At 50.6% G+C, this 26,357-nt stretch overlaps 6 protein-coding genes across 6 annotated transcripts; 3 read left to right on the forward strand and 3 right to left on the reverse strand.

Moving 5' to 3' along the window:
* Positions 1–6: 6 nt before the first annotated feature.
* POX_h09813 (uncharacterized protein) lies at positions 7–2,053 on the reverse strand (the record flags this gene model as incomplete). Its single annotated transcript, XM_050118560.1, has 2 exons — positions 7–1,748; positions 1,807–2,053. 2 exons carry the CDS (start codon positions 2,051–2,053, stop codon positions 7–9), a joined length of 1,989 nt encoding a protein of 662 aa, XP_049965347.1.
* A 395-nt stretch (positions 2,054–2,448) lies between these two features.
* Positions 2,449–4,112, forward strand: POX_h09814 (Vacuolar protein sorting-associated protein 30; the record flags this gene model as incomplete). Its single annotated transcript, XM_050118561.1, has 2 exons — positions 2,449–2,533; positions 2,605–4,112. The coding sequence occupies 2 exons, from the start codon at positions 2,449–2,451 to the stop codon at positions 4,110–4,112; spliced, it is 1,593 nt and encodes a 530-aa protein (XP_049965348.1).
* An 11,054-nt stretch (positions 4,113–15,166) lies between these two features.
* POX_h09815 (uncharacterized protein) lies at positions 15,167–15,418 on the reverse strand (the record flags this gene model as incomplete). The annotated part of the gene is made up of 1 exon (XM_050118562.1): positions 15,167–15,418. One exon carries the CDS (start codon positions 15,416–15,418, stop codon positions 15,167–15,169), a length of 252 nt encoding a protein of 83 aa, XP_049965349.1.
* A 3,242-nt stretch (positions 15,419–18,660) lies between these two features.
* Positions 18,661–20,369, forward strand: POX_h09816 (uncharacterized protein; the record flags this gene model as incomplete). The annotated part of the gene is made up of 4 exons (XM_050118563.1): positions 18,661–18,866; positions 19,279–19,517; positions 19,584–19,703; positions 19,801–20,369. The coding sequence occupies 4 exons, from the start codon at positions 18,661–18,663 to the stop codon at positions 20,367–20,369; spliced, it is 1,134 nt and encodes a 377-aa protein (XP_049965350.1).
* A 1,229-nt stretch (positions 20,370–21,598) lies between these two features.
* POX_h09817 (uncharacterized protein) lies at positions 21,599–23,079 on the forward strand (the record flags this gene model as incomplete). The annotated part of the gene is made up of 4 exons (XM_050118564.1): positions 21,599–22,019; positions 22,121–22,169; positions 22,224–22,375; positions 22,439–23,079. The coding sequence occupies 4 exons, from the start codon at positions 21,599–21,601 to the stop codon at positions 23,077–23,079; spliced, it is 1,263 nt and encodes a 420-aa protein (XP_049965351.1).
* Positions 23,080–25,146: 2,067 nt separating this feature from the next.
* On the reverse strand, positions 25,147–26,098 carry POX_h09818 (uncharacterized protein; the record flags this gene model as incomplete). Its single annotated transcript, XM_050118565.1, has 2 exons — positions 25,147–25,986; positions 26,042–26,098. 2 exons carry the CDS (start codon positions 26,096–26,098, stop codon positions 25,147–25,149), a joined length of 897 nt encoding a protein of 298 aa, XP_049965352.1.
* Positions 26,099–26,357: the final 259 nt, after the last annotated feature.

The following is a 26,357-nucleotide window of genomic DNA, read 5'->3' on the forward strand; positions in this document are numbered from 1 at the left end:
TGATTATCATAGCTGTCGAGGCTTGACAGGGGATTTCATTGGTGACCTTTGGGGCGTCCTCGAGAGATCTCGATTTGGTGCAGGGCTCCCTAGGTAGATTGATGATAATTTAGAAGGGGAGGATGCAGCGCTCAGTAGCATCACGTCATCAGTTTCACCCTCCACACCATCCCCATCACTATTCACGAGATCTTCGAATTCACGCCGGGGTTCTACACTCGGAGGGAGAGAAGGATATCGAGGCAACGCGGTCGCTTTCGGCTTCGGCCTCGGGGTCGTGGGCATCTCGGAATCGGATGATGAGCTCCCCTCGGCGGCAGTGAGAAAAGTTTGTGGATTTTCCTCGTCACTGTGGCCCACATCGATTTTCACTATCCTGCTCTCTGTCTCGTAATGCACAGACACCGAAGAAGGGGGTTCGTCCGTGACTGTGCTTTCGTCCAGACGCTGCTTGGCAAGCCAAATCTCATCACCAACCCAGCGCCGGAGCAATTCATCTTCAATCTCGGACTGAGACCGATTGGGCAGCTCGATCATGATCTCGGCCCATGATAGCCCAGGCATTTCTGCTAGCCAATCCAAGATATCAACTTCCACTTGAGACCAGGGAGCTGGAGCTCTCGGCGGGTACGCCCGGCGATCACTCCAGTGAACCTGATTCCACTTGTAGATCTCCGTCAGTGTATGGGATGGTAAGGCCGCTGAGATGTCCCGCCACGGCCGTTCTTGCACGTAGCGCATGCACACAATCAATTTGATCTCGTCGGGGGCAAACTTGACATTCGTTTTGATTGGCGATGAACTTGGGCATTCATGTGCAGCGGCAGCACCACTATCACCACCATCAACGAAGCGAGGCAACGTGGGCGAGACAGAATCGTGTAGGGAATGTCGACCACCCCCAGCCGCAGTGTTCACTGACTGGGGGGTGACTTCCGACTGGTGGCCGCGATCGTGATGGTCGCGCCCCGTGGCCGATCTACTGTGCACGGACCGATCCTCTCGCGATGGCGATTGGCGGCGATGATCGACCGATCGATTGTTTATGGGGCTTGTATACGCAGTCATCTTCACTGGAGTAGTTTTAGGACTCCTCGTTTTTGGTTCGCCGGTTCTGCTTGCCTGGCGTGGAATGGGCAGAGGCGAAGATGGCCATTCCTCTTGCAGCGGATCGTCCGATTCGTCGCCTCCGGCAACCTCAGCAAAGGACCAGTCCCGCGGCCCAGGGCTCGACTGGTGCTTGCGTTTTGCACGGGGCCGGCTCTTCCTACTCGGTGAGGAGGTCGCCAGGCCTTGTACCTTCTGGCTGGATCGTGGAAGACGCCGTCGCGGAACGGTCCAAAGCGACCCGGAGCCAGGTGGAGAAGGTTCTCGAGGAATGGTCGGAAGCTGAGGTGAGAGCACGGTGGGTTGCCTGGTCGCCTTGGGCGTCGCAAACAGCGGCGGCAGCTCAGGAGCTTGCCAGAGGGGATCAACCGGGCCTGAATTCGGCTCCATTGAATGCCATTGTGACCAAGGTTTGCCCTTAAGCCCCAGAGGACTGGATACCAGTTTTCCAGGCCTGACCTCCGAGGGCGCTCCAGCCGAGTCGGCCATGGGCCCCCTTGTAAGTCCGACCGAGCCAGTATCGACCGACATGCGGTTTGTATCTCCCTGCCCACGGGTTGCTGATGATGCGGGAGCTTCCTCAGGAGAGGGGCCCTCCTCATCGGAGCCAAGAGGATCCATTTCCCAAGGGTCCTTCCAATCTCCAACGTCGGTCCTCGCGCATACCCAGCAAGTGACCCCGGTCGACGACGATCTCACCGGACTCGAGATCAATCTCGTCTCCCACCTCTGAGAAATCATTGCCGTATTTTGCGAATATTCCTTCGAAGATGGACTTGAGGCGCAGGTCATTCTGGACGCGGGCAGCTTGGAGATCCCATTGTTGCGGGATTTCATTCACGCCCTGTGGTGATTTGGGGACCGGAGACACACGCGGTCGCTTCCTGGGGCGTTCTTGAAGATCGCTCAAGGGGCTATGATCATGTAGAACTGGATTCTCTTCCATGTCGTTCGATTGTTGAGAAGCACGAATAGAGCTGGTCAATGAATGGAGCCTTGGAATGTCGAATCGGGGTTACCGCGCTTTCAGAGGCATCGGCAATCCGAATAGCGCGTAGCATCGCGAGACAATTCTTGCCTCGCCGTTTAATACACGTGGGTTGTGAGGAGATCATTCGGAGCAGCGCATCGATGCGCCAGAAAAGTCAGGTGGGGAGTGATTGGCATGTGCCACGCGCCGCGGTGAAGAGCTGCCCTTTTTTCTCCGCTCCAAAAAGGTTGCAAAACAAACGGCATGACGTGCCCCCTCGTCGAAGCCGCCTCACTCAGCACCTCTCACTTCTTCCCCACTCTCGCGTTCTCTCCGCAAGAGGATGCACGAAAGCAGTGGCTCCCAACACGATGTATTGCCAGAAATGTCGAAAGCCGCTCCAGTTAGATGGCTCACTGGAGTCGCTTAATCCAGCTGCTTTTGAGCTGCTCGTCAGTAAGGAAGCTCCCCCATCATGACGGTTGGAGATGCACATGCTCCACGCAGCTACTAAGCTGTTGGTCCAGACTCTACAGGGAAGACAAGCCCAGGGCACAGTACAGCATCCTCGGCTCGAACCTCGTACCCTTCCGACCGTCACGCCACGTATGATCGAGCAGCTCAAAATGCTGCTGCTCCGGTCTACAGGAGATCGGTGCCTGCGCCGCGGTCGGGCGCGCAGCCGCATCCACCATCAATCCCACGGGCAGAGAGCGGAAACATGTCCTTTGTGATGCTGACAGAATCACAATTTGTACCACCTCTTTCAGAGGAAAATCTATCTTTACGGCCAAAAGGGAAGAGTGTGCAAAGGTTAGAAGCTACCGAAGAAGACGGGACATTCGCCAATCAGGTCAACAAAACGGGCCGTTTGTTTGAGATCATCTCCTCACGCTCCGATATTGACCATCCTATCTGTGTAGAATGCACAGACTCGCTCGTCGAGGCGTTGAAGAAGCGTCTGGTCGGATCGACCAAAGAACGGGACGCATATATCTCCTTTTTGAGAACATTAAACACGGCCATCCCGTCCACGGAGGAGTTGGAGGCGGCAGAGAAGTCGCTGCAGGAAAGCCTCAAAGTGGAAAATGATCTGCTGGCAGAGATCGAAGCTTTGGAGCAGGAGAAGGCTAGATTGGACGAGGATATTGGGAACCTGGAGGAAGAGTCTCAGCAATTGGATGCGGACGAGGAAGCCTTTTGGCGCGCCCGCAACAGCTTTGCCTTGACTCTAGGAGAGTTTCAAACCGAGCGTGATGCACTCAATATGCGATACGACCACGACTCACAGCAGCTGGAGCGACTGCAGAGGACGAACGTCTACAATGACGCATTCTGTATTGGCCACGATGGTTACTTTGGTACGATCAATGGGCTCCGACTTGGTCGGTTAGCGAATCCCTCCGTCGAATGGCCCGAGATCAATGCTGCATGGGGCCAAACCTGTCTCCTTCTGGCCACCATTGCAGAGCGACTTGGTTTTCAGTTCCAAGGATATCGATTACGTCCTCTCGGCTCCACCTCTCGCATCGACAAGGTAGAGTTTCCCACACCATCACCTGGCGCGGGTCTCAATGACCGTGGCACTCCCAAGGTCACTCCGTTGGATCTGTTCTCCTCCGGCGACCTGCCGCTGAATTTGCCCTGGTTACATCGTCGCTTTGACAACGGCATGGTTGCATTTCTAGACTGTCTACGCCAGCTGGGTCAGTTCGTCGCGACCACGCCCGCCCCCACTGCGTCAAATCGTCGAGGTCAGAACCACGGGCCCGCGAGTCCCGGCTTGAAATTGCCCTATGAGATCAAGAAGGATCGCATTGGTGATGCGAGTATCAAGCTCGGATTTAATCAGAACGATGAGACGTGGACCCGAGCTTGCAAATATACTCTGACATGCTGCAAATTCCTCCTCGCTCACGCCAGCAATGTCGCGAGCGCCGGCTCGAACAACTCGGCTGCCGTTGCCGCTGCTGCCGTCGCAGCAGCGGACCAGGGTCGACCGATGTCTTCCAGTCCTTCGAAACCTTCGGGTTGAAAGGGAAAGGGGTGGAAGACCGACGATTTGACTCGTACCGTTGGGAAGAAGACCATGTGACAAGCATTAGATGTGACTCGGATACTTGACGTAAGTAGCCCGCCCTACCCTGTTCCCTATCGCTCGCTCCCAACGGCGCCCTTGATCGATACATCTCGTTTTGGTGGCAAAATGGATGGGGAGTAGAAGAAGACTGCATATCCGACATGGACAACAGCATGACTCAGGGTCCACGTATGGCAAGCTCATCCTGGCGGGATTTTGGTCGTGTAGGTGGGCACAGCTCGAAGCTCATTGACGTGGTCAAAGACTGCCTCACTATCGGCGTGCAGCGTCTCTACCTCTTGACTTTCGCCGGACCTTTGCCATCCGTCGGTCCGCGAGCAAAAGGCCGGCGTTTGTGACCCATGTCTCGCTTGCTAGACCCTCACGCCATCTGGCGGATAGATGCGTACACGCCTGGACTCGTGGCGGCGAAGGACAAAAAGAAAAAGGTTCATTTCCATTTGGCCTTGACTGTTTGGCCTGCACATCCAGTGTCTCCTCCCCAAGCGGCCAGAAATGCACATCTCGTACGCACCCTGCAACAACGTTTTGTGACGCCCCCCTCAGCCACAATTCCCTTTCATTATCTCGCCCCCTGTTTATGATTCAGTCTGTGTCCTACATCCTAGTACCTGCATCCGATCCGAGCCGGGGACCACGGCCATCTGGGAGCCTATCGTGTTCATACCGGAGAAAATCTCCGTACGGTCGGTCGGCGCCTGCAGGTTTTTAGTTGTAAGTTGGGGGGGGGGGGGGGGGGTCGCGATGCGGATCGACGTCGCGCCGTCTCCAATGTGTCTTTTTGACCCGGCGCAGTTCCCCATTGTATATTCACTCCAGACATGCGTCCAATACATAATACATATTACCTCCGTTATAGCATTTCAGAAGTCCGACAGCCGTTATTGTTGGTACCTGGGTGTGTCATTAAGTGGCCTAGTCTGTCTTCCTTTGGTCCACTCCACTCCTCCCTTTCTCTCTCTCTCTCTCTCTCTCTCTCCCTCCCTCTTGACAGATGAGTGGACGGGTCTCTCCCCGGTCCGCGTCCCGTCCGGCGGCCCAACGTCTCGCGCGAGTCTCCGAGCATCTTCCTGTGGGCCTGTCCTGCGACGGGCGAGAATCTCTGCGTTCGAGACCCACGGTATGAGCTATCAGGCCCCGACCGAAAGACCAACAAAAGTCCAGCCACCGGCGGGAGGTCCGCTGGTGCGGCCCCGCTACTGCAGCAGCGAACTCTCACGATCGACACACTCTTTGGGGTGAGCCCATTAGTCTCTCTGGCCCTCCCCCCGGAATGCGCCGGTGGATGCATGCACAGCGCATTGAAGGGGTTCCTTTGGGGAACAGAAAGCCCAGTCCTTCCGCGTCCGGGGTCTCTAAAGTCTTGCCTCCCCTTGGTAAGCTTGAGGCGGCGTGCATGGCGCCCTCATTGTCTTCCAGTCCAGCGTTTTAGTACCTCACGGACCCGTCCGGACTTGCGATTGGTAACGACCACGCTCTGGACGCCTCGCATTGGCAGTCAACCAGTGATTCGCTCCTAGGCCCAAGCACCCGGAGGCGGAGGGCTAACACTTTGGAGGTTCGAGAGGGTTGGCAGAGGTACAGGGCTGTACGGCTGGGCTGATGCCCAGTACTTTTTTGCTCAGCTTTCCTTGTCTCTGCGCGTCTCGATCTTTGCGTCCCTTTTGCTTTTTTTTTCTCTTCTATCTGGACCTACGAGCCTCCACTGATAGACATGATAGACATGACTCTGTCATGATTTCTGACCCACCCAAGTAATCCTTGCCAGATCGTCCTCTCCTTGGGCGCGTTCTGTGGAGTCCCTCTCTCCCTTGTCTTCTATCTCTATACTGTATCTTTCTCTTGCCGTCACTGAATGAGCGAATCTTCGGCGACATGGGTCTCGCTCCCCGATCGCCCTCTGGAGAATCCCCATCTTCTGGTCAACATAGACTTTTCAGCTCAAACTGCTGATCGTGCCACACCAACTAGTATCCTGTCTCGGGGCCTATTCCGGTCCATACAACCACGCGGCACGGTCGACGTCTGTTCATAACCTTCCAAGCCTTCTCCCAGCCAACGACCAATAACCAACGGGATCGAGGCCGGTGTTTATGGTGGCTTTTTTTCTTTTTCTTCTTTTCTTTTTTTTTTCCTTTTTGGCGTTTTCCCATGCTTCGCTGGGCTCTACCGCGCTCCACAATTGGCCATCAGGGTAGAAACGCCGTGGTGAGTGGCTAGAATTCGACGTCTTTTTTCTCCCCGCCAAGATATGCCCCCTCCTCTCAAGTCGCGAAGCCCGTTTATCTCAAACCTCTGGGTGCTGAACTCTTACCGGTCCTCTGGTGCTTTGTTCCGCTGACAGACCACGGATGGAGTGACGATCACCAGTACACGGCAAAAATGTGTCACATTCGTCCGTTTGAGTTTTCCACCGTTGAGGATGGCTGTCAGTATGGGGCCGAGTGTCAAGCATCTGTCTCCACTGGATCACTCTCTAGCATCTTCAAGTCGGGGCAAGCTCTTGATCAGGCACGAGTATCAAGCGATGAATACTCCAGCAGCCGTTTTAAGTGAATGCCATTCTCCGTAAACTCAAAAATAGAAACACGGGAATATAGGTCCTCCTCGTCCTGGTCAATACACATCGAGCATGTCAAACTGCTGTGCCCAGTCTCTCCAACCATCTCTGTGGGTTCCCCTTGAATTCATCAGATCTTATTCCCATTTCTCTTTCTCGCGTCTCTCGTGTTTCCTGGTCGCAGGGAAAGGGGGGGGGAGAAGGGGAGTGTGCCACTGTCTACAAAGAAGAATCCCGAGGAAAATATAGCCACGACGAATCCAACGATGCTGACACCGGACGAAGAGAGACTCTCCTTCCTTTCTGCTACCTCTATTGAACCCGACAGTCTGGTTGAAATGGAACATACAGTCTGAGCGCAGTGCATACCGACATATCCTAATCTCTTTTCCAACCCAATTGCCATCGAGGTAGCTTGCGCGCCACCCGCCATCTGGGATACTCGCAAGAGAATGAAAAGAAAGAAAGAGAAAAGAAAAACTCCCGGCCCGGGGGGGCTTGGCCTTGGGAAGAACCAGAACCAGAACTAGAAGTAGAAATACGTAGCTGTGTATATTGATGTATGTCAATAGGAGTGTGGGGAAAAGCAAAGGAAGGGTAAAAAGGTAGTCGGTCGAACGAGAGAAACAAGACAGACTCGGTCTGAGGGAAAAGAAACCCGACCTTGGGGTCCAAGTTCCCAAAAGTCTGAATGGAGTTTAATTTTGTGATTTCTGATCCAATGCATCCCCTTCTCTCGATGACTCTCTCGTGGAACACTAGCACACCGTTAGTGGCACCGACCGCCCCCCGCCGGCGTTCGAACCTCGAATCTCGTCAGAAAGGAATGGGGATCAAAGCGCTGGTAAGAATGCGCGCGCGCTTGATAGATGTATTGTTTTTTTTTCATGTCTCGTCTACTCAGTGACACCCTATCGTACAATGGATGAGTCTAGAGACAACTATCAATAAAGATATCAGAGCATAGATTATAGAGTTCATACTCCATACTCCATAGACTTGAGATGTACACAATACAGTGTCCCCGTCGGGCGCTGGATCGTGTACTGTACATTCACCCTCGGGCAATCTTGGCAAGTTTCCACTCCCTGAGGTACCAAGCGTCCCCCGACGATTGACTGTACTCCACCTTTGCCGTGGGCATCTGTTTTGGTCCAGGTGCATATGGAGACAGCCCATTTGCAGGTAGTAAAGTAATACCATATAGGCCGAATCACTATATGAAGAATTAAGTTGATCCTGGAGTAGTTACAGTAGCTATTGTAGTGGTGGCGACGAGAACGATGATGATCCTTCGAGTTCGTCCACATCAGGTTCTAATATTCAGTATCTTATGTCCCCTTGATATGTCCCCCGTTTTGGGTCATGGTGAGCTCCCGCCCTGGATTCTTGATCGTGCCAGGGCTATCGGTGTGAGGAGGGGTAGTCTGGCTCTTTTGCTGCTGAAGCATCTGTCGAGTGGACACTGATAGGTAGTGGTTTCGCATGTTGGAGAAGTATTGCTGGGTTTCCTTGGTTATGCATGATCGGTGGATACATACTAAGAAGGGTATATGTGTATGGTGGAATTCATGTGTGGGTTGGGGCCCGTTGGATAGAGGTTTGAGCAATCATTATTTATTGCAACTGTCTATGGCAGTGACTTGGAGCCTCGTACATATAGGACATGATTAAGAACTGGTGCTTGTGCGAAAGGTCAGTTCAGGTACTCGGTAGTTGGAACTGACATGCTACTGGATATTGCCCAATAGGTGCACAAATACACGCACAGCCATCTAATTCTGTAGTACGACCGACCAAAGTCCATTTATCGATTAAGGTAATACCGTACTTACGTTGCATTAACCTCTCATTAATCCAAAATACTTGAGCAAGTGGACGACTGGAACAGTGATCTGCAGACACAAAGTTCAAGTAGAAAGAAGGTTTTAAAAAGGAGCAAAAAACAAGCCATCGTTCTTTTTTCTTCAATTCAAGAAAAAAACTCAGGCTCTCCAGTACTAGTATATTGAAGAGTTGCATACCACAGCGCCCTCTTCTAGTATATTTCTAAAACACAATCTACGATTAATACCCATCACCTAGTCCAGTGTGTGTTCCCCTCGACTGCATTATTTGATGTATTCTACAGTATGTATATAATCTCCGAGGGCGTTCTATATTTCCCAGTCCAACCATCTTAGCGTGCTAGCATTCCATCTCTGATCAAACCATAAAACCATATTCCATTTCCGTCTCCCTCCCCCTTGTGACAACCCCCCCCCCATTCCATAGTTGGGATCCAGTACGCCCCCATCGAGCGATGACATGATATCGATTAATGACATCCATGCCCCTCTCCTTTGCCTTGTTTCTGTGTTTCCCTTCTCTCCTTCCGGGGGACCCCGCCAAGTTCACAGGCGCTAGAGAGGGACCACATCTCTTCACGGTCGGTGTACCTTATCAGGTTTTTTATTTCTCAACGGCGACGCAGATCTCAAACGGCGTATGTATGTGTGTGTGCGCGTATATGTGTCTCTCACCCTTGCGTCTGGCGTCAACTTGTAAGCCAGCCTGTACCTGCCATCGACAATATTGGCACTGCTTTTTCTTTTTTTTTTTTCTTCTTAATCTGGTTTTGTGAAAAGCACGAGGCTGCAATGCATTGAGGATCCAGTAAAGGACAAGACTAGACGATGATCATTATTCATTGTCTGTCCGGTGTCTGGCTGCGACTCCACTTTGGCGAGTAAGGGCAGACAGATGTGCCTAGGATATGACGGATGATGATAAACCATGGGTGCAGAAGAGTGCAGCCATGCCTGCAGGAGGGGAGGGGGACTTTTTTTTGTGTGTCAGAGGGTATAAGAATGCATGATTGTATTCAGATAATCCCTACTATTTACTAATGTGCTGGAGGGGGACCGTAGTAGAACTATATAGGTTCGTCTATAGTTGTCGACCTACGATCGAGGTGTTCCCTCTACTGACTAATTACCTCATTTGGGTTGATTCCTGGGTAATTGAGGGAGAGGGAAAAAATCTAGGAAAAAAAAAAACGAAAAAAGAAGAAAAGAGAAGAAAAGAAATACTCACTGTCACCTTGTACCTTGGCAGACCAAGTCATCTTACTGATCAACATGGATCATCGCGAGAGAGATCAAAAGAAAAGGAGGGAAAAAAAAGCAAAAAGGAAGAAAGTCATGTCAAGCTCGAGTGAAGAATACTTCAGTCGGTACCTCACATGTGCCGGAGGGTTATACCCGTTTTGAGTTGCTGCCTGAGAGAACGGGAATGAACCAAGTTTGGGTGTGCGGAGTCTCGAGTACTCCTATACTGTTAGTGGCTTCCAATCTCATCGAGCTTGCTCAATCTGTTCGAGCCTCATTCCATGTTCTGACGGGAACGAGATGAGAATGAAGGAGAACGAAGGTACAGATGAACATGGCATCTTTACCTGTATACCACTACTTGGGAGAATGATTGCAATCAAAAGATTTTCCTCATTAATCGACAAGTCTTTTACTTAGCTTTTAATTCCAGGTCTCATCGTCCGTTTTAGTTACTTGTTCGTCTTTTCTCCACTTCACATCCATTTATCTATTTGATGCAGTCATGAGAAAAATGGAGAGCACGCCCAAAGACAGAGAGAGAGAAACAACCAGCATGTGTGAGAGCAGAGTACAACCGGAGCCCGAGGCAATTGGAAATGGGCAAGACCCATTTCTCTCTCTAGAGTTTTTTTAATAAAAAGCCCGGACTTTCCCAAGGGCGTTCAGAGCCTAGAGGCTCGAGGCGCTAGAGGAGAAAAATGCAGATAATCGGGTCCGCCCAACAAGAAAACACAAAAGTGCTCCGACACATGCAGATTTGCCCGTTTTCAATCAAAATAAGGGGGTGGAGGGGAAACAAAACTCTCCCCTGCGCGATGAGGTGAATAACTATACCCTGGTCGTCGCCTCACCACCGCCCAGTGGACCTCAATCCACAAGTGCTCTTCTCCAGAGAATATTGCGAAAGGACCAAATGACAGATCCGAACCCATGAACGACAGGAACTGGAACTCCTCAGAAGACAACAAAGAGCTGTCAAGGAAGTTTCGGCCCGCTCCCGATTCCCTAGCACGCTCTGGGAACCAAGGATCCCCTGGTCTGGTGGGTGCTTTTGGTCTGGTCTGGGCTGGTCCGGTCCGGTCCTGGTCTCGAGTAAAAGTACTTGGACTGGTACTTTGCACTAGTACTCTTACCTCTTTTCTGGCTGGAGTGGAGCAACTAGCGGGTAATCGGTTAGAGTTAGATTGTCGAGTCGGGGGCCGCGGGCGGAGAGGTTTGTTAAACTCGAGGCTTTGACTTGCAGAAGAGAGAGAGAGAGAGAGAGGAAGAAAGGATGGATACTGCGGAATAGGAAAGGTATACAGGGATCTACACCCGCAGACAGGGCATGACCGAGGACTTTGACACAAAGAGACTCGATTTTCACCGTAAAAGAGCAAAAAGAAAAAGGTCACTTCATGATATAGCTCCCGAAACCAGTCTAGCGTCTGTATGGGTCGACAAACAGATCGCGATTTCATGAAACTCTTGACCGTCCCTCGGAAATCAGCCGTACGGAGGGGTGTCCCATTGGCCCCATCAGTGAAGATGATCCTCAAGTGGTCCTTGTCTCCTTCGATCCCGAGACGACCAAAGCCCGCAGATGGCAGCGACCGACATCGATAGGACACATACGCACAAAGAAAGTGAGGCAGGCGACACCCGACCGAGGAATGGAGATCGTCCAGCAAAAGAACGAGGGCGCTACTCAGCCCGGAGACTGAAATTCCTCGTATTGCCACCCTGTCATCACTGACCTGACTCGCGTCAAGTCACGGGAAGCATTCCTGCACTAGTCATTCTCCGCATGGTCGAATGCACACCCAAGAGGGGGAATTGGTTGGTGGTCTCCTGGAAATGCCACAGTGGTGACCAACAGCGACTCAGACACGCGAAGGAAGCATGACGGCAAATCCAGAGAGAAAAAAAAAGCCAAAAAGGTCGACCACCAGGACCAATTTCCCTCAAATCAAATAGAAATGAGGCAGCGGGCAATGCATTCCATTGTTGCGGCCAGTGCACTCGACAGAAGAATTAGTATCGGCTAGACGGCATCCCGGCCAGTGTCATAACTGTACACTGCGCACACCGTCGAGTCCATAGTGTGACTGGTGACGGTGTTGATCTACTGTATTGTATCGCTACTCCTCAGGAGTCCGTCGTACCATCCTTCATTCTCAATAACTGACGTACTGACCAAAAGTCGTCAGAGTTCAGACTACTGCACGATTATGTACGATGGTCTCAGATCGCACGCGCCTTTTTCTTTTTTTTTTGCTTTTTGCTTTTTTTTTTTTTTCTCTCTTCCCCCCGCCCCTCGCCTTGGCCTTTTCCTCTCTCCCTCTCTCTCTTTTTCCGTCCTTTGGCCTCCCCTTTTGAGAAGTTCCGACTCTCACTCAGGTCATCCCCCCCTCGCCCTTCTTCCCTTCCCCGAACGGTCCTGTCATTCCCGAGTGAGTGGAGCCACCTGGTTGGAGACACTACTGAAAGTCCGTCATCCCCATTCATGCCAATAGGATCATGGACCATGGACTTTTGGTCGATGGGCACAGAAACACCTAATGCAGTCCAGCGGACGGTCGGGCAGATCTCATTAGCGGACGACCAAGATCCATGCGGCTAGCCTATTTGGGTGAATCTCGCTCAACACCAGACGTCTACGTCAAATCACCATCGTCCAGGACCATGTCCCTCGAGTCCCGTATAAGATCAATACTGGATAGACGATGCAGATACGACATCTTACAGTACATGCTGTGGAGGTATCGTAGTACCAGAATGGACTACTGGAAATAGGAGTAGTCTAGTGGAAGCTATCGCACGGAGCAAGAGTCCTGAATGAGTTTAGATTCCGTGGATCCAATGGGCGGTCCCTCCCCCCCTCTCCCATTCCTATCAAGGATCATCGACGTAGCTCTCCACTGCTCCTCTGTGACTTGCTCTCCCGTCCTTGTTCCACTCGAGGAGGAGGAGAAGAGTGGACCTTGGATCCTTTCGGTTCGGTCCAGCCCCGTACTTGGTCCATGCGGCGGACGGAGACGGTGGTGTGCAGATGGCGGATTTTTATTGTTGCGGGTGCTGAACACCCGAGGCTGCAAGACTCGAACAAAAGTCACGAGTCACGACGGTACTTCGTAAGTTGTACTTGGTAACAGTCCTGCTACTCTTGTACATGATGAGGATGATTGTACTCTGCACCTTGAAGCACCATGACATTGCATCGTCACATACTGTACCCAATACACATGCCTCGATGGCGCTTAATTCTCCCCAGGATTCGTACTTTGAACCTCTGGCTCAATCTGTACGCTCCTACGAGTCAATCAATAGCGACAGTCGTATACATAACCCCTTTTTTTTTCTTTCTCCTATATCCTTGATTCGTGGTACGCCAGCGGTAACCCATACTATCTGTACCTCGTGCCTCCTCCTCATCCAACGAGTTTCAACTCCACCCTTCCACGGATCCCTCGGCTGACCATTCGCAATCGTGAAGGGGTGAACATATCCAGTTAGCCCTTCGAAGAGGATCAGCCCCGTCGTCCGCTTGGCCAATGACTTTATTCGAAAGAAGGTCGGATCATGTCTGGCGTCCCCCTCTCTACAGTTAACCTCCCGGTCTCCAGCTCATGACTGGCCAGTGGACTCGGTTCGCTGTTCTCTCTTTTGTTCTTGGTTTGTTCTAAACTGGTGCTTTTGGTATAACTATGGTGACTGGATGGCTGGATGACTGGATTGAATGGATCATAGGAATGGTTCTTTAGTGATTCTCAACTCATATGCTTGGTTATATCATCTCGGTTCATCGGGCTGTACCTTTTTCCGTTTTTATTTTTGTCCTTTTCTAACTTTCAATCTTTCCTTGTTCTCTTTTGGGACCAAGTCGAGGCACGGTACAAGAATCGTCTATCCGCCATCGTAATACGACTGAAGTAATTCTCCATATCTACCCATTTCTCGCCATCGCATCAACTATCAAATCCAGTAATTGATAAATGACTCTCTGGCTCCCCCCTGGAACTCGTTGCGAATAATCCAAGTCCATTCCGATCAATGCGAAGAGACCTCGGTTCAAAAAGCCGTCAGCCACCGCATATGCGAGTCATGCCAAGCACACACGTCCAATCTAAATCCGTCCATCTGTCCATCTTTTTGTCCCAGTCAGAGATTAACCCTTTGGGATGGAAGAGTAGAGCATACTATACTACTTCTTCCAATATGAACCTTTGAGTTGTCTGTCAGGACGACTACGACGAGCCAAAGCAGTAAGGTTTCGGGAACTGTTCATCCTCCGTTGCCGCTAGTCATGATGACGGACAGATCGAGAAGGACTGTAGTCACAGTCGGAAGGAAATGCAGGAAACCAAAATCTCCTAAACCTTCAAGATTCAAGATTCATACCACATATCTACTAAATTTCCTGACCAGTGAGCTTCCCCGCCTACTATCCCCAGGCCACGAGCGACCTAGGAGGAATGTTCGCAAATAGTCAAAACTGGAAGTGAGAAACTCTGAATATCACAGATATGGAAAACAATAAAGAATTCCCCTACAAGAAGAGAGGGGAAAACAGAACTACAAAGCTTGCAATGCAGTATCGGCCGGGACAGATATTGTTCAACGCCGAGATCATACCTTATTTTTTTTTCTTGGTTTGATCCCCCCCCTATCGCGCGTGGAGACATGGTCACCCGTGCTGCCGGAGGACCGAACCATTTTTGATCCACACGATTGGAGAAGGAGGGGCTTGTGTCCGTTATCATGAGATTTCAGTCATGTGTCCGAGAAAAAAGACGGTCCAGGCATAGAGTAGCCCGTGGATATGAACAAAGAGCTCTTTTTTTTTTTTTCTTTTTTTAAATTTGCCTTGGGTCGTGGTTGAACGGAGAAACGTGTGCCCCGCTCATCCCGACGATATCCCGGAGTCTGGGTGACGTTTAGCTCGAGTGTCGATCCGGCGTCGTTTGGCCCATCCTCCTTCTCCTCCTTTCTCTTGTTTCAATTAATTGCAGTGGACGCTTGCTCTGGTCCTTGTAGAAATCTCGGTTGATCGTCGATTTGAGATCTTGCCGATCGATGAGGACACTACTGCGTGGTGTGTGCAAGACTAGTATGTGCCACGGATATGCCTGTCCTGAAAGATCATCGAGTGAGAGAAATCGAATCCTCCCACGTAATTTGTAGCGATGGACCGATTACCAGACGGTCATTTCCTATTCATACTCATTCGATTACTACGCTATAGGCCCCTAGAGCGCAGCAGGGTCCAGGGTGGATACAGCTATACACAAGACCCGTCGTACTATACCCATGTACCCTTCGTACAGACGGACGGTCCTTGTACTTTGGCAGATCGTTCACAGAGGCGAACTCAACAGAGTTTCCACTAATGGATGGTCATGGCTCATGGTCTCCACTGTCCTTGGGTTGTCGGACCGGGCACGGCTGGGATGGTACCTTCCCACCTTGTCATCTGTCCGGTGCTCAGTCCTGAATCCAGTGGGCTGGAAGAGGCTCGAGCCTGTGCCGGTGATGGGGGCGGCCATGGTCTCTGGACGAGGGATCTGGTCCTTGTCCTGCGCGCCGGCAGAAGGAGCAATGTATGTCATGGGGCAGGCGGGAGGAGAGGGGGAAGTACTTTGAGAATTGATCCTGAAACAGGAGGCTTTGGACCGTCATGACTCTACTCTTCAACTCCTCGTGAGAGTGGTGACCGTTGTGAACTTGGATGAATTGACGAGGGGGGGGGCCGAGAAAGGTGGACACCCACACGGAATCAATGAATCCACTCGACTTGAAGTGTACCGTGTCCATCCGCTCCCAATATGCCAATTTTACCGTGGATCCAACTGTCTGTCCAAGTGGACGAGGGAACAAGTCAACCAGTGGACAAGGTGGACAACGGAGTCGCCCACAGGCCACACGGGCTTGGCCGTAAGTAGTTCAGCCGCGGGACTTTTGAAGTTCACGGACCCCCTCCACTCCTCCTCCCGAAACGGAGATCGTCCTTTTCTTTTTGCACGCCCTCCTGCTGCAACCCCTTACCGATGCGATCCTCTATCCGTTGTCACGTTAGATGTCACTGCGTGAGATCATGTTGTGTGGCCTAGGCTTTCGAAGCTCAAAGACACTTGCCAGTCACCCGGCACGCATCCAGGGTCCAGTGTCCAATATCCAATTGTCAACCTGGATTTTTGGATTTGCGGGCGCTCCCATATCGTCAACTCACAGCTCCCGGCGGGAGGGGGGTCCATCTCCTCCTCTTGACCATGCTGCGTCACTGCAAAGCCACACGTTCATGGGGAGGAGAGGGGAAAGCTGGCTTCGAAGGGCTCCATGCGGTGCGGTGCTGATTTGATCGGGGAAGCAGGGGGTCGTGCGTCCGCTTGCCGCAGCTCGCCATAAAGAGTAGTGGGGCGATTTAGAAGAGGGTCGGAAGGGGGGGGGGGGGGGGGGGGAAGAGTGAACGAGACAGAGTGAGAGAAAGGAGACTCGAATTTCCTGAGCCCATTATGAGCAGTCTTGGAGAGAGAAAAAAAGAAAGAGAATACTTAGAGAAAGAGGGGAAGAAGGTGTAGTGTAGAGACATGTGTGAGATGTGAGATGTGAGAGTGATGACGATGAGGATGATGGGGATACGAATGAGGGACTGGCTATTGCTCAAGCGGCACGGGACAGGACGACACGTGAATTGCACACCTCCATCTCCTCGATGGCGATGCCTGGCGGAAGGCACCTTGATTGAAGGCGACGAGGAAAGATGAGCCTCCAACGCGTCAAAACGGATCCATCGGGTCAAAGGCTCAAGTGGTTATATGATTCGTCTTGACTTACGAAGGGCAAAATACTTGATGGACTACAGTTTTTCAAGTGGACTGATATATCTAGATTGCGAAAAAAAGTGTTTGTTTGATGTAGGACATTTGGTACGTTGATCTCTGCGGAGACAGCGTAGGCAGAGAGGTACCGTGACTTGGCAGTCCGTTCGGAGTCTTAGTACTACTTCATCCTCGAGACACCTCTTCGGGTTCTCGCGTGCTTCTTGTTCGGTTGCTTTTTCTGTGGCATTGCGGTGCGGCTGCGGCCAGGCCTGTTCAGAGTACGGGGTAAATCTTCGGATGGGATGCAGCGGGAGAGGTGGAACTGGCCGGTTATCCAGAATGGACCGTGGCTCAACTGGCGCTGACAGCAGCCCTGTTGCACCCACGGTTCTCGTCAAGGTTCCAAGATGCGCTCCATTTCACCCTCACCATCAGAACGTGCAACAGTCGGCAGGACCAAGAAACTGAATGATACAGCTGCCAGTCGCAACGGTTATGGAGTTTTCGTGTGCATCGAGTTCCACTCATTGAGTTGCCTTCCCTTAATACCTTTTTTTCCTTTTATTTCTTTATTTCTTTTCCTTTTTCAATTTTCCAATTTCCAGGCCCTCTCGTTGGATTGTCCCATCGTCGGCTGCACGGTGCCTCGCCTCTGCGCCAGGAAGATCCCCAGATAGAGTTTCCTTGACGGTATTTTGATTTTTGTCCGTTTTTTTTTTTTTTAAACTTGAATTCTGAATTTCCCCTCTTTCCGATTTCCATCATTTTTGCAGGAATTGGATATTCCCTCGTTACCTCGTTCTGGTGCTCTCTTTCGGTCGCCAAAAAAAATAGAACCCCCCAAAAAACAATATCCATATTCCTTTTTCCACTGCCAAATCATAAATGCCACTTGATTCTTTATTCCCTTTTTCCAGCTCGATCGCAACCGCTTGCTCCGTCTTCGTGAGGCCACTCAACCCTCCCCCTGCTCGAGGTTGACTCGGGGCTCCAGCGTGCGCCTCCCAACTGGCAGGTCTTTTTGTCGCGGTCCTTTTGTCTGGTCCTCCACCCGCAGGTCAAGTTGCCTGTGATCGCATTCTTCTGAGTCTCTGCGCCCTCTGCACGGGTCGACAATCAATTGAGATAGTGGCATTATTATTTACGGATTGACCTGGCCCGTGGTGGAGATTCCCTCGTCCGAGTCGGATTCTTTTTGAGTCGTGCCTCTGGACTCTTCTCTCGGGCTTCCTCTTGCCTCTTTGGCGCTGACATGGGGACCGTTGACTTGGCTCCGTGTTCACATCTGATCTTTTGACAACCGTCGTGTTCGGTTCTCCAATGCGTACTTCTTTATTTGCCTGATTTTCCCTTCCACTTCCCTGTCCCTCTTCTTTATTATTATTTTTGAGGAGGGGAATTTTCCTCTTTCCTCTTTCCGCTACCTGGTGTCTCCATTTCCTTTTTTTTTTTGCCTTTTATTCTTTTGATTTTCCTCTGATCCTCAAGAGTCTGTGTGATTTGAGGCGATGACCAATTCCTCTTGCCTCTCTCTTCACGATCATTGATTTCCTACTCCTGATCTCGATTGTCGGCACATCTGACGTTTCGAGCACCTCGCGCTTTCTTTCTCCCTGGCTCACTCTCTCTTCCTCTCCAATCTACGTCGAGCTGCCTCGGCTTCAAGCTGCTCTCTGATCGTGACACTCGACTACTCCGGTTTCTCACTCGGCGACTCCGCATGTGCTTGAATTGAAGCGTTTGAGAAACTTCCCCAACGCCCGGCTTGTTGCTCACACTCTTCACCACCTCTGACCGGGCGTCATCTGAGTTGGTGATCAACGAAACCACCACACCCGACGTCTCAACATCTTTCCCGACACGGGCTTCATAGCCAGCGGGTGGACCACCACCATCATCTTCTGTCAACACCGGCGAAGGACAAGCAAGTCAACCAAGGCTTGTGTTTTGCTTTTCCGCAATTCACGCCTGCCCGAGGATTCTCCCGTCATCAGAACAGAGTCGATAGTCGGCATCGCTTACGTCTCACCATGGAACCATATCCCGCACCGTCATCCGCGACGCTGTCGCCCCAATCACCACCCGTTGGTCAACCCCCATCCTCGATCTTTCGACCCCGCCGATCCGACGATTGGCATGAGTATCGCGAAATCATCGAGCAACTCTACCGCAATGACCAGCTCAAATTACGAGATGTCAAGCGGATCATGGAAAGAGAATATCGATTCTATGCCTCGTAAATCTCTCCTCTCCCCACTCCTCTACTCTACCTCCCCCCCCCCCCCCCCCCCGGCAAAGTTTGAATTGTCCGTTTTTTCTTGTGCCTCTCATGCCTCTTGATGTCCTGTAGCCATAGCATGGACTTGGCTTTTGTTTTGAGTTGGATAGTATGCCGTCATGTGCCTTTGGGTCACGGGAACTTTGTATTGATCATGCAGGTGACCGTGGGTCGTCTTCGATCGTCGCTCATCCGCAATTGCTTCCCCGTGTCACTTTTTGTTGTGTTTTCCCCCCTTCATTTGCCTTCTTCTCTCATGAGATAATCTCTCCCATCTTTACCCATGCTTTTGATTTGATCTGTCCATAAGCCTTCTCCCGCCTCGAGATACTCTGCACCACGTACGACAGGCTAACCTTTTCCCCCGCAGAGAAAAGCAGTATAAAGATCGACTGGCCGCATGGCATGTTCGCAAGAATATCAAGGCCAAGGAAGTGCACTTGATGATTCGCAAACAGCAGAAACGCGCGGCACGAGGGAAGGAGACGGCATTCCGCGTCAACGGCCAGGATGTCGATCCCAAACGAATCGCCCGTTTCGTGCGTCGGTACGGACGCTCGTGGGATCACGATCGAGACCGAGACGCTGAAGATCAAAGTCCCGAGCCAAGTACGGAATACTGCTGCCCACTTAGAGGTCGTTGACAGTTCACTGTGATCTAACAAGGTTGAACAGAGACTCCGTCGGACATGACTTGCTATACCCCTGAGCCGGAAGATACGGCTGCCACGCCTGTCTCACCACCCGATGTACAGTCCCCGACGAGGGAAACATCCACCTATCCATTAAACTATGGTATGTTTCTGAGCCGGTGCTGCGCCTGAACCCGATTCGGGTTGCACGTTGAACGTCCGCTGGCAGACTCATATGAAGACTGACCCCGTCTGAATAGACCCAAATTCCATTGAGACCCTCCCTGATCTCATCATGGATGATGATCATCACGCGTTTCCACCGATGCACATGCATCCCAATCAGGCTCAACGAGCATCGCGAAGACCATTTCACCCCTCAGAGCCATCGATGCATCAACTACCACAGCCATCATATTCATCCCACCCGTCTCACTCCTCTCATCCTTCTCACCAATCTCACCCATCTCACCTACCGGCTCCTGGAGCTCATCAGTCCAGTCATCCGCCGTCACATGCCATCGTTCACCCGCTCTCACCGCAACCCACCAATCCCCATGCACAGAGCCACGATCACCACGCCCATGCCCAACACGCTCAGCCACCAGCCATGCTGCCTCAACCGGGGAGCTCACAGCTCCGGGCGATACATCCGAATAGCGTCCCGGATGTCTATGCACACACTCATCCGGGCACCTACGCCAGCCTCGATGCCTTCCAGAATCGCCTCGGGGAACTGCAGATGACCCTGAATCAGTCCATGGCCAAGTGGGCTCGAGATCAGGATCCTAACCATGAAATGCCTCATCATGAGCAGCTGGGGCTATGAGACAGATGACCGAGTTCCTTGGTTTCTGAGTTCTGCAAAGGGAGAGACTGAGACTGAGTCTCCGGTGATATACGGGAGTGAACAGAGTCCGCCAAAACGATTCGACTTATTAATTCTTTCTTCTTTTTCGATCTGTTTTGGCTTTTTTTTTTCTCTTCGCCTGTTTTCTGGCCACTCTCTCCTTGAACCTTGTGGCCGGGTCTGTGTAATGCCTCCCCTTAGCAAATATTCCCCTTTCGGACCAACTTGTTTCATTGGTATTGCGGTCTCTACGTCTGTTTGATAAATGGGAAATTATCCTTTGACTCTTTGCTTTTCCCCCACTCCGTTATTCACCAGCCTCCGATCTTTTTCTGTTTCATTTTTGGGGGGTGGTGGAGGGAGATGTGGAGCATCATCTTGATTCATTACTCCTGCATGTCTTTAGCGTGACCATCTGCTTCATCTTTCTCAACTCTTTCTCCATCAGCGTGTGGACCTCGATTCAAACAGATACTCAATTTCTTTTCTCCTACGTATCTCTCCCTTTTGTCCTCTCCTTTGTATTTTTCCCCTTTCTTTTTCCCTTTCTTCAATGTTGATTCCTCGTCTTGGGCATCCATTGCCCCCCCCCTCCCCCCATCTCCCCTTGACCATATCTCAGTCTTCCGAGCTCCATACTTCTTACATTCAAGCATTACTATCTTGCAAGGGAAAGAAAAAAAGGAATAGAAGGAAAAATGCAAAAAGTGAGCATGAACAAGAGACAGAAAGGAAGATCAAGAATACGATAGCATCGGCGTTTCGGTAGAAGGCTCTGGTTCTGGTTTTGATCTTTAGTGTTTTTATCACATTTACTCTTCCATCCTTGAGCACTCTTTGACTCTCTACGTTAGGGGAGATTCCAAACTCTGGTTTCCATCATGACGGAACTTCCAGGGAAACGAAACATGTTCAAATCATGATAATTACCACGATGAACAAGGTCCGCAATAAAATGACCAGATAGATTGGGATTCAACACCAGCGTGTCTGATTTTTCTCAACTTTGATAGTCCTCCAGTGAAACCTGTACACATCTTTGTAGATAATAAGTAGTCTAATTAAAGGTATAAGAGATCTGGTTATATTAGACTTTATACTGAGCGCTGATTGAGAGCCAGGGCCTAACATGGCTATATAGCACGGCATCAGAGCACTCCGTTTTTTATCAGTATCAATGATCTGGAGCCAAAAACATTGTGCTCGGAATGATACAGACCGAGCCTCCTTATTTTCACCCCATACCCAAGGCGTCACAGCCTTTGAACACTGGCATCTTCAGGGACGACCTAACATTTGATGACTGCGACAGCGGGTCAGCCACTTGCGCCGTCTCGTGGGCTGCGGGAATCCTGGATTCCGAGCCGGTGTATATGCTAGGGGCAGGACTGTACAGTTGGTTCTCAGGCTACAGCCAGGATTGTGTCAAAACTGAGAAATGCCAGCAGCGGGGCTTCCAGATTGAGCAAAGCAACGACGTATGGATCTACAACTTGCGCACCAAGGCGATTGTTGAGATGGTGTCGCCCGTTGGTGAACTTGTCACACGCGCCGTCGACAGCCGGAACGGGTTCCTATCGTCCATTCTGGCTTGGGTATGCAATTCTCCCGACACCATAATTGGCGAGCGTAAGTTTGATGGCTTTCAAATCTACCGCGATGAAAGTAGCCAGATTGTCGACTTGACTCCTGCCTGTCAGACTGCTATGAAGCAGAGAATTAAGTGCTAGGAAATGCTCGAGGCCTGGCAGCAGCCGAGGATGCGTGGGTCCTTGGAAAGTAAGAACCGTAACAGACGTCGTGTGTGATGAGGGCTGTGGTCGATCTCTCCAGAGCTACTTTGACGGTGTTTTTTTCAGCATCTCAGGGCCAGAACTTTACTGTCAAGTCAGCTGTCACTTTTCCCGCTAGGGCAGGAGGCACTATCTCGACAGGATACAACGAAACTTGCTTGAAGGAGACAAACACTGGTGCCCATTGTAACAGTATGTATTTATCGCGTCAATCCCGCTACGAAAACAACGGTCTAACTGATAGCTACTCTGCAGATGTGATCGATACGTTCAAGATCGTCGACTCGTACGAGAGAATGCCGCAGAACGAGCTGTGTTCACAGTGCTTTGTGAATATGAACCGTATGATGCAGTCGTCGCCTTGCTCTATTTTCCAGTCTGCGCTAGAATCTCCATACCTCAAGGCACGACTTCAATACATCCACAGCACTTGTGGGATTGGAACGGGCCCTACACATGTGGAGGATCCGCAATACTTACCCATCAAGCAGCATCCCATCCCCTGCTTTACGGAAGTCGTTCACACTTCTCAGATCGGTGATACCTGCGATAGTGTAGCACTGAAATACTCTATAGCTTCAGCTGCCTTGCAGAGCGCAAAAACTGACTATATTACGAATTGTACAACGCTCGCCGCCGGCAACGAGCTGTGTATTCCGCTCACCTGCGACAAGATGTATATCTTGGCGGACACGGATACCTGTGGGTCCATCGAGCTCGACGCCGGTATTGGCATCGGAAATTTGCGCGCCTACAATCCGTGGATCGACTTTTTCTGCGACAACCTTCTTTCGACCGTCTGGGTCCACGGTCGCACCCTTTGCTTGTCTCCGCAGACGGGCGTTTACATGGAACGTCTCGAACCCCATTCCTGGGGTCGTCGTAGCTTCCGGTGACAGTACAGGCTACACCAGCCGTGCTATCCCACTACCTATCAACGGCACCGTCGCCAATAGCACGACTCTTCTCCGCGGTGGCTGGCACACCATCACGTCCGCTGAGGAGACATGCGCGAAGATATGCACATCGAACGATATCACAAGTGACCTGTTTTGCCAGATCAACCCAAGCCTCGCTGTTAGGGGAGCAGGGGATTGTACGACCTTGCTGAAGGTGGGTATAATGTATTGCGTTGGACCAATTTGGAGTTGGGCAGACCTTGAGGCGGACATTAGTCACATGAACTGATCTGTCCATGACCCCTCATTGAGTGAGGTCAGCTGAGAAATAAGCCCTTCATTTTATTTGCCGTACGGCAGTACATTGGGATTTTCCACTATTTCAGTCTAGGGATAAGCTTTGTTTAAGTCAGCAATTTCCCTAGCCATTTCCGCCGTGATCGGGTTTCCTTCCTGGCTTTGGGCTAAGTGATCTGAATGAAGTGTATGTCTGAGTGGAAGTGAATCAAGTTGATAACGAATCCACCCTTTTGTGGAGCTTTCAACGTGAATTTGACTTTCCTATATAAAGGGAAGGTGTGTAAACTTTCGCAGAATGGTATGTCAGAAGCTCTGAGTCAATGGACAGTGCCCTCCACCGCCATATAAGGGCTGAACCAAATGGCTACAAATAGGGATAACGAAAAATAGCTGCAAGGATATCAATTTGTCAGTTCGCTCCACAGCCAGACACTTTTTCCCAACTCGTCCACACTTCCGCCTTTCTCATCGCGGCTTCCGATGGGCATTCGAGGGCTTCTGCCCAATCAATAAATAGAAGCATGAGTAGAGACGTAGATCTTTTTGATTCAATTCTTCCTGTATACGAAGAATAAGGGCATTAGTGTCTTCCTTTGACTAGCCTAATTTCTTAGTGAACAGACGCAGGGTGTATCCCTCTAGCGCGTTGTTTATTATAAACATATAGGATTACCCTGTGAGCTTCAATTTAGGTTTATCACTCTATCTACTATAGGGAACCTGTCACAATGCAAGGACTCGACTATTGGCACGGCAAAGCGAATGTTACACCTTAAGAATCACTTGAAAATGCTTTACTTACCTTAAGTACTTGTTCTTCGACCTGTACAAAGCTAGCTAAGTAAATTAGCTCCTCCTGCTCGGCTACTACGTTAATTCTCTTGCCGAAAGCTATCGCTCCTTGATACAAGAGCTCTTCCTATTCCTTGAGGGTTACTAAGCAAGTCTCTTTCTGTAGATTATCGGTAAAGAAGCGTAGATTATTCTCCTATACTTCTAACTATCTACCCGGGACAAGATACCGGAATGCATTAGCGTAGAACCTATTGTAGTTAGCAATCAGTCTACCTAGGGACTGCGCATAAACTAAATAAAATGCCTAGCTTGCTCTGAACGGCTATTCGCCTTCAATCTCGTGGGTCTTGAAGAATCCATGGTTTGTTGACATTTAGCCCACGTTTAGTCCCGTCAAGCGTAGGGTCGGTTGGTGTTTCTCTAACACTATGTGTGTCCAGGAACCGTTGCGAGTAGCGAATTCGAGAAACGTATATATTTTCTTGACAGGGCCTACTGGTGCAACTTTTTGCGAGGAGTTGGTCTTGAGTGATTGACTCTGTGGTAAGATTAGAGATTTGAAGAGGTCCTAAACTGCTATTGCGACGTACCTGTCGCAGGACAAATTTACCCTCTGAGGCGCTTCCGAGATGAATAGAGGAGACGAGGACGTAAACGATGGAGGTCACTGTGAACTGTTCGGGAGGGAGCGACTTTACCAGATGTTTGATGACCGGTCAATACGCATCCTAGCCGGGGTCCGGGAGAATTTGTCCGTCAGTTCCAACCTGCTATCATCTTGGCGCTAGTAACGCTCGTATGTTCAAGCAATTGGAGCGACGATAAACGATTGGATTGACGATAAAGACGATGAAGATGCTTGAAGATAAGAGTCCTTCTGTTGAAGAGGCAGCGCCTAAATACATGAAGCCCAACGAGCAAACGAACGAGTCATGTTCCACGAGTCCACCAGATTCGACATGGCCATGCTTATTCCAGATCAGCCTCATCTAGCTGATATAACTCCCTTCCCAGCTCCCCATTCACTCGATACTTCTCACCAGTCTTTCCGTCCTCCCATAACTGCATAGGAAGCGACAACTGATCCCATTCAACGGCAACATCAGCAAATGTCTGCTCATCGAATGCCATCCGGGTCTCTTGGACAATATTCCTCTTCCCATCGAGATAGATTAACCGTAGCATGTCCGTTTCAAAGGCTTCCTGATCTGCAATAGCAAGATAGCCCTTTGAAGCTGTTCGCCGAAGGAAATCGCTCTGTTTTTCAATACAATTGTCACGATTCGCCCTCCATTCGTCGCTTTGTTTGAGGGTCGGTAGTACAGTATTCTTAAAATACTGTCTTTCCCGTGAGATATTTTCTGGATTCGGCAGGCGGCTATTATCATTTAGAGGGCCGGCTAACTCTGGCAAGATATCGAAGACTCGCCACCACTGATCACCGAAATTGAAGAGTTCGGGATTATCAAGAAGTGCCCACCAGGCTACATTCTCCTCGTGGAGCTCATCAGACCCTACTAATTCCGTGATCTTGTGGTTGTCATCGGCATTGTAGTGGGTGCGTAACAAAATCAACTGATCGGCATCACAGCCCCAAATCCTCCACGCTATCTTCCGTAGGTCATCAGAGCGCCAGGGGCGAAGGATAGTGTCAATTGCATAGGCCGTAGGTGACAGTGTTTCGTAAGTGTCCGAGGTATGACAATTAGGGTCCAGTTCCTTCGGAATCTCATCTAGATCCAAGAACTGATGGATCAGTCGGAGGCGCTGGTCTCCAGTAGGCTCAGATGAGGAGTGATCCCATTGTTTCTTTATAGATGTTAGCCACACAGGGGAAACAACAACATTGGCACAAGACACTCACGATCAAGTAATGCTCGACGGGTAACTGGCCCCATTGCGGGAGGTATGCCTTCTCCATTTCTGTCATGGGCGACAAAACAGAGCTCTGGACGGTAGATGGAAAGGCCCTGCCTGTCCAACGCGGGGAAAATGACATGTTAAACAAACACTATTTTGCACTGTTTGCAGGTAACTAGTGATCTCTGGGCTGATTGGTCAACAAAGTCTGCCCTGAAGCACATATAAACAAAAACAACCACCGTGTTATTTCCTGCAATTGTTGATGGTACGATATCCTTTACGGTCCAGAGATTCTCCTGCTGGATACCATAGACTAT

Source organism: Penicillium oxalicum, chromosome VIII, assembly GCF_001723175.1.
Source record: "Penicillium oxalicum strain HP7-1 chromosome VIII, whole genome shotgun sequence".
NCBI lineage: Eukaryota > Fungi > Ascomycota > Eurotiomycetes > Eurotiales > Aspergillaceae > Penicillium > Penicillium oxalicum.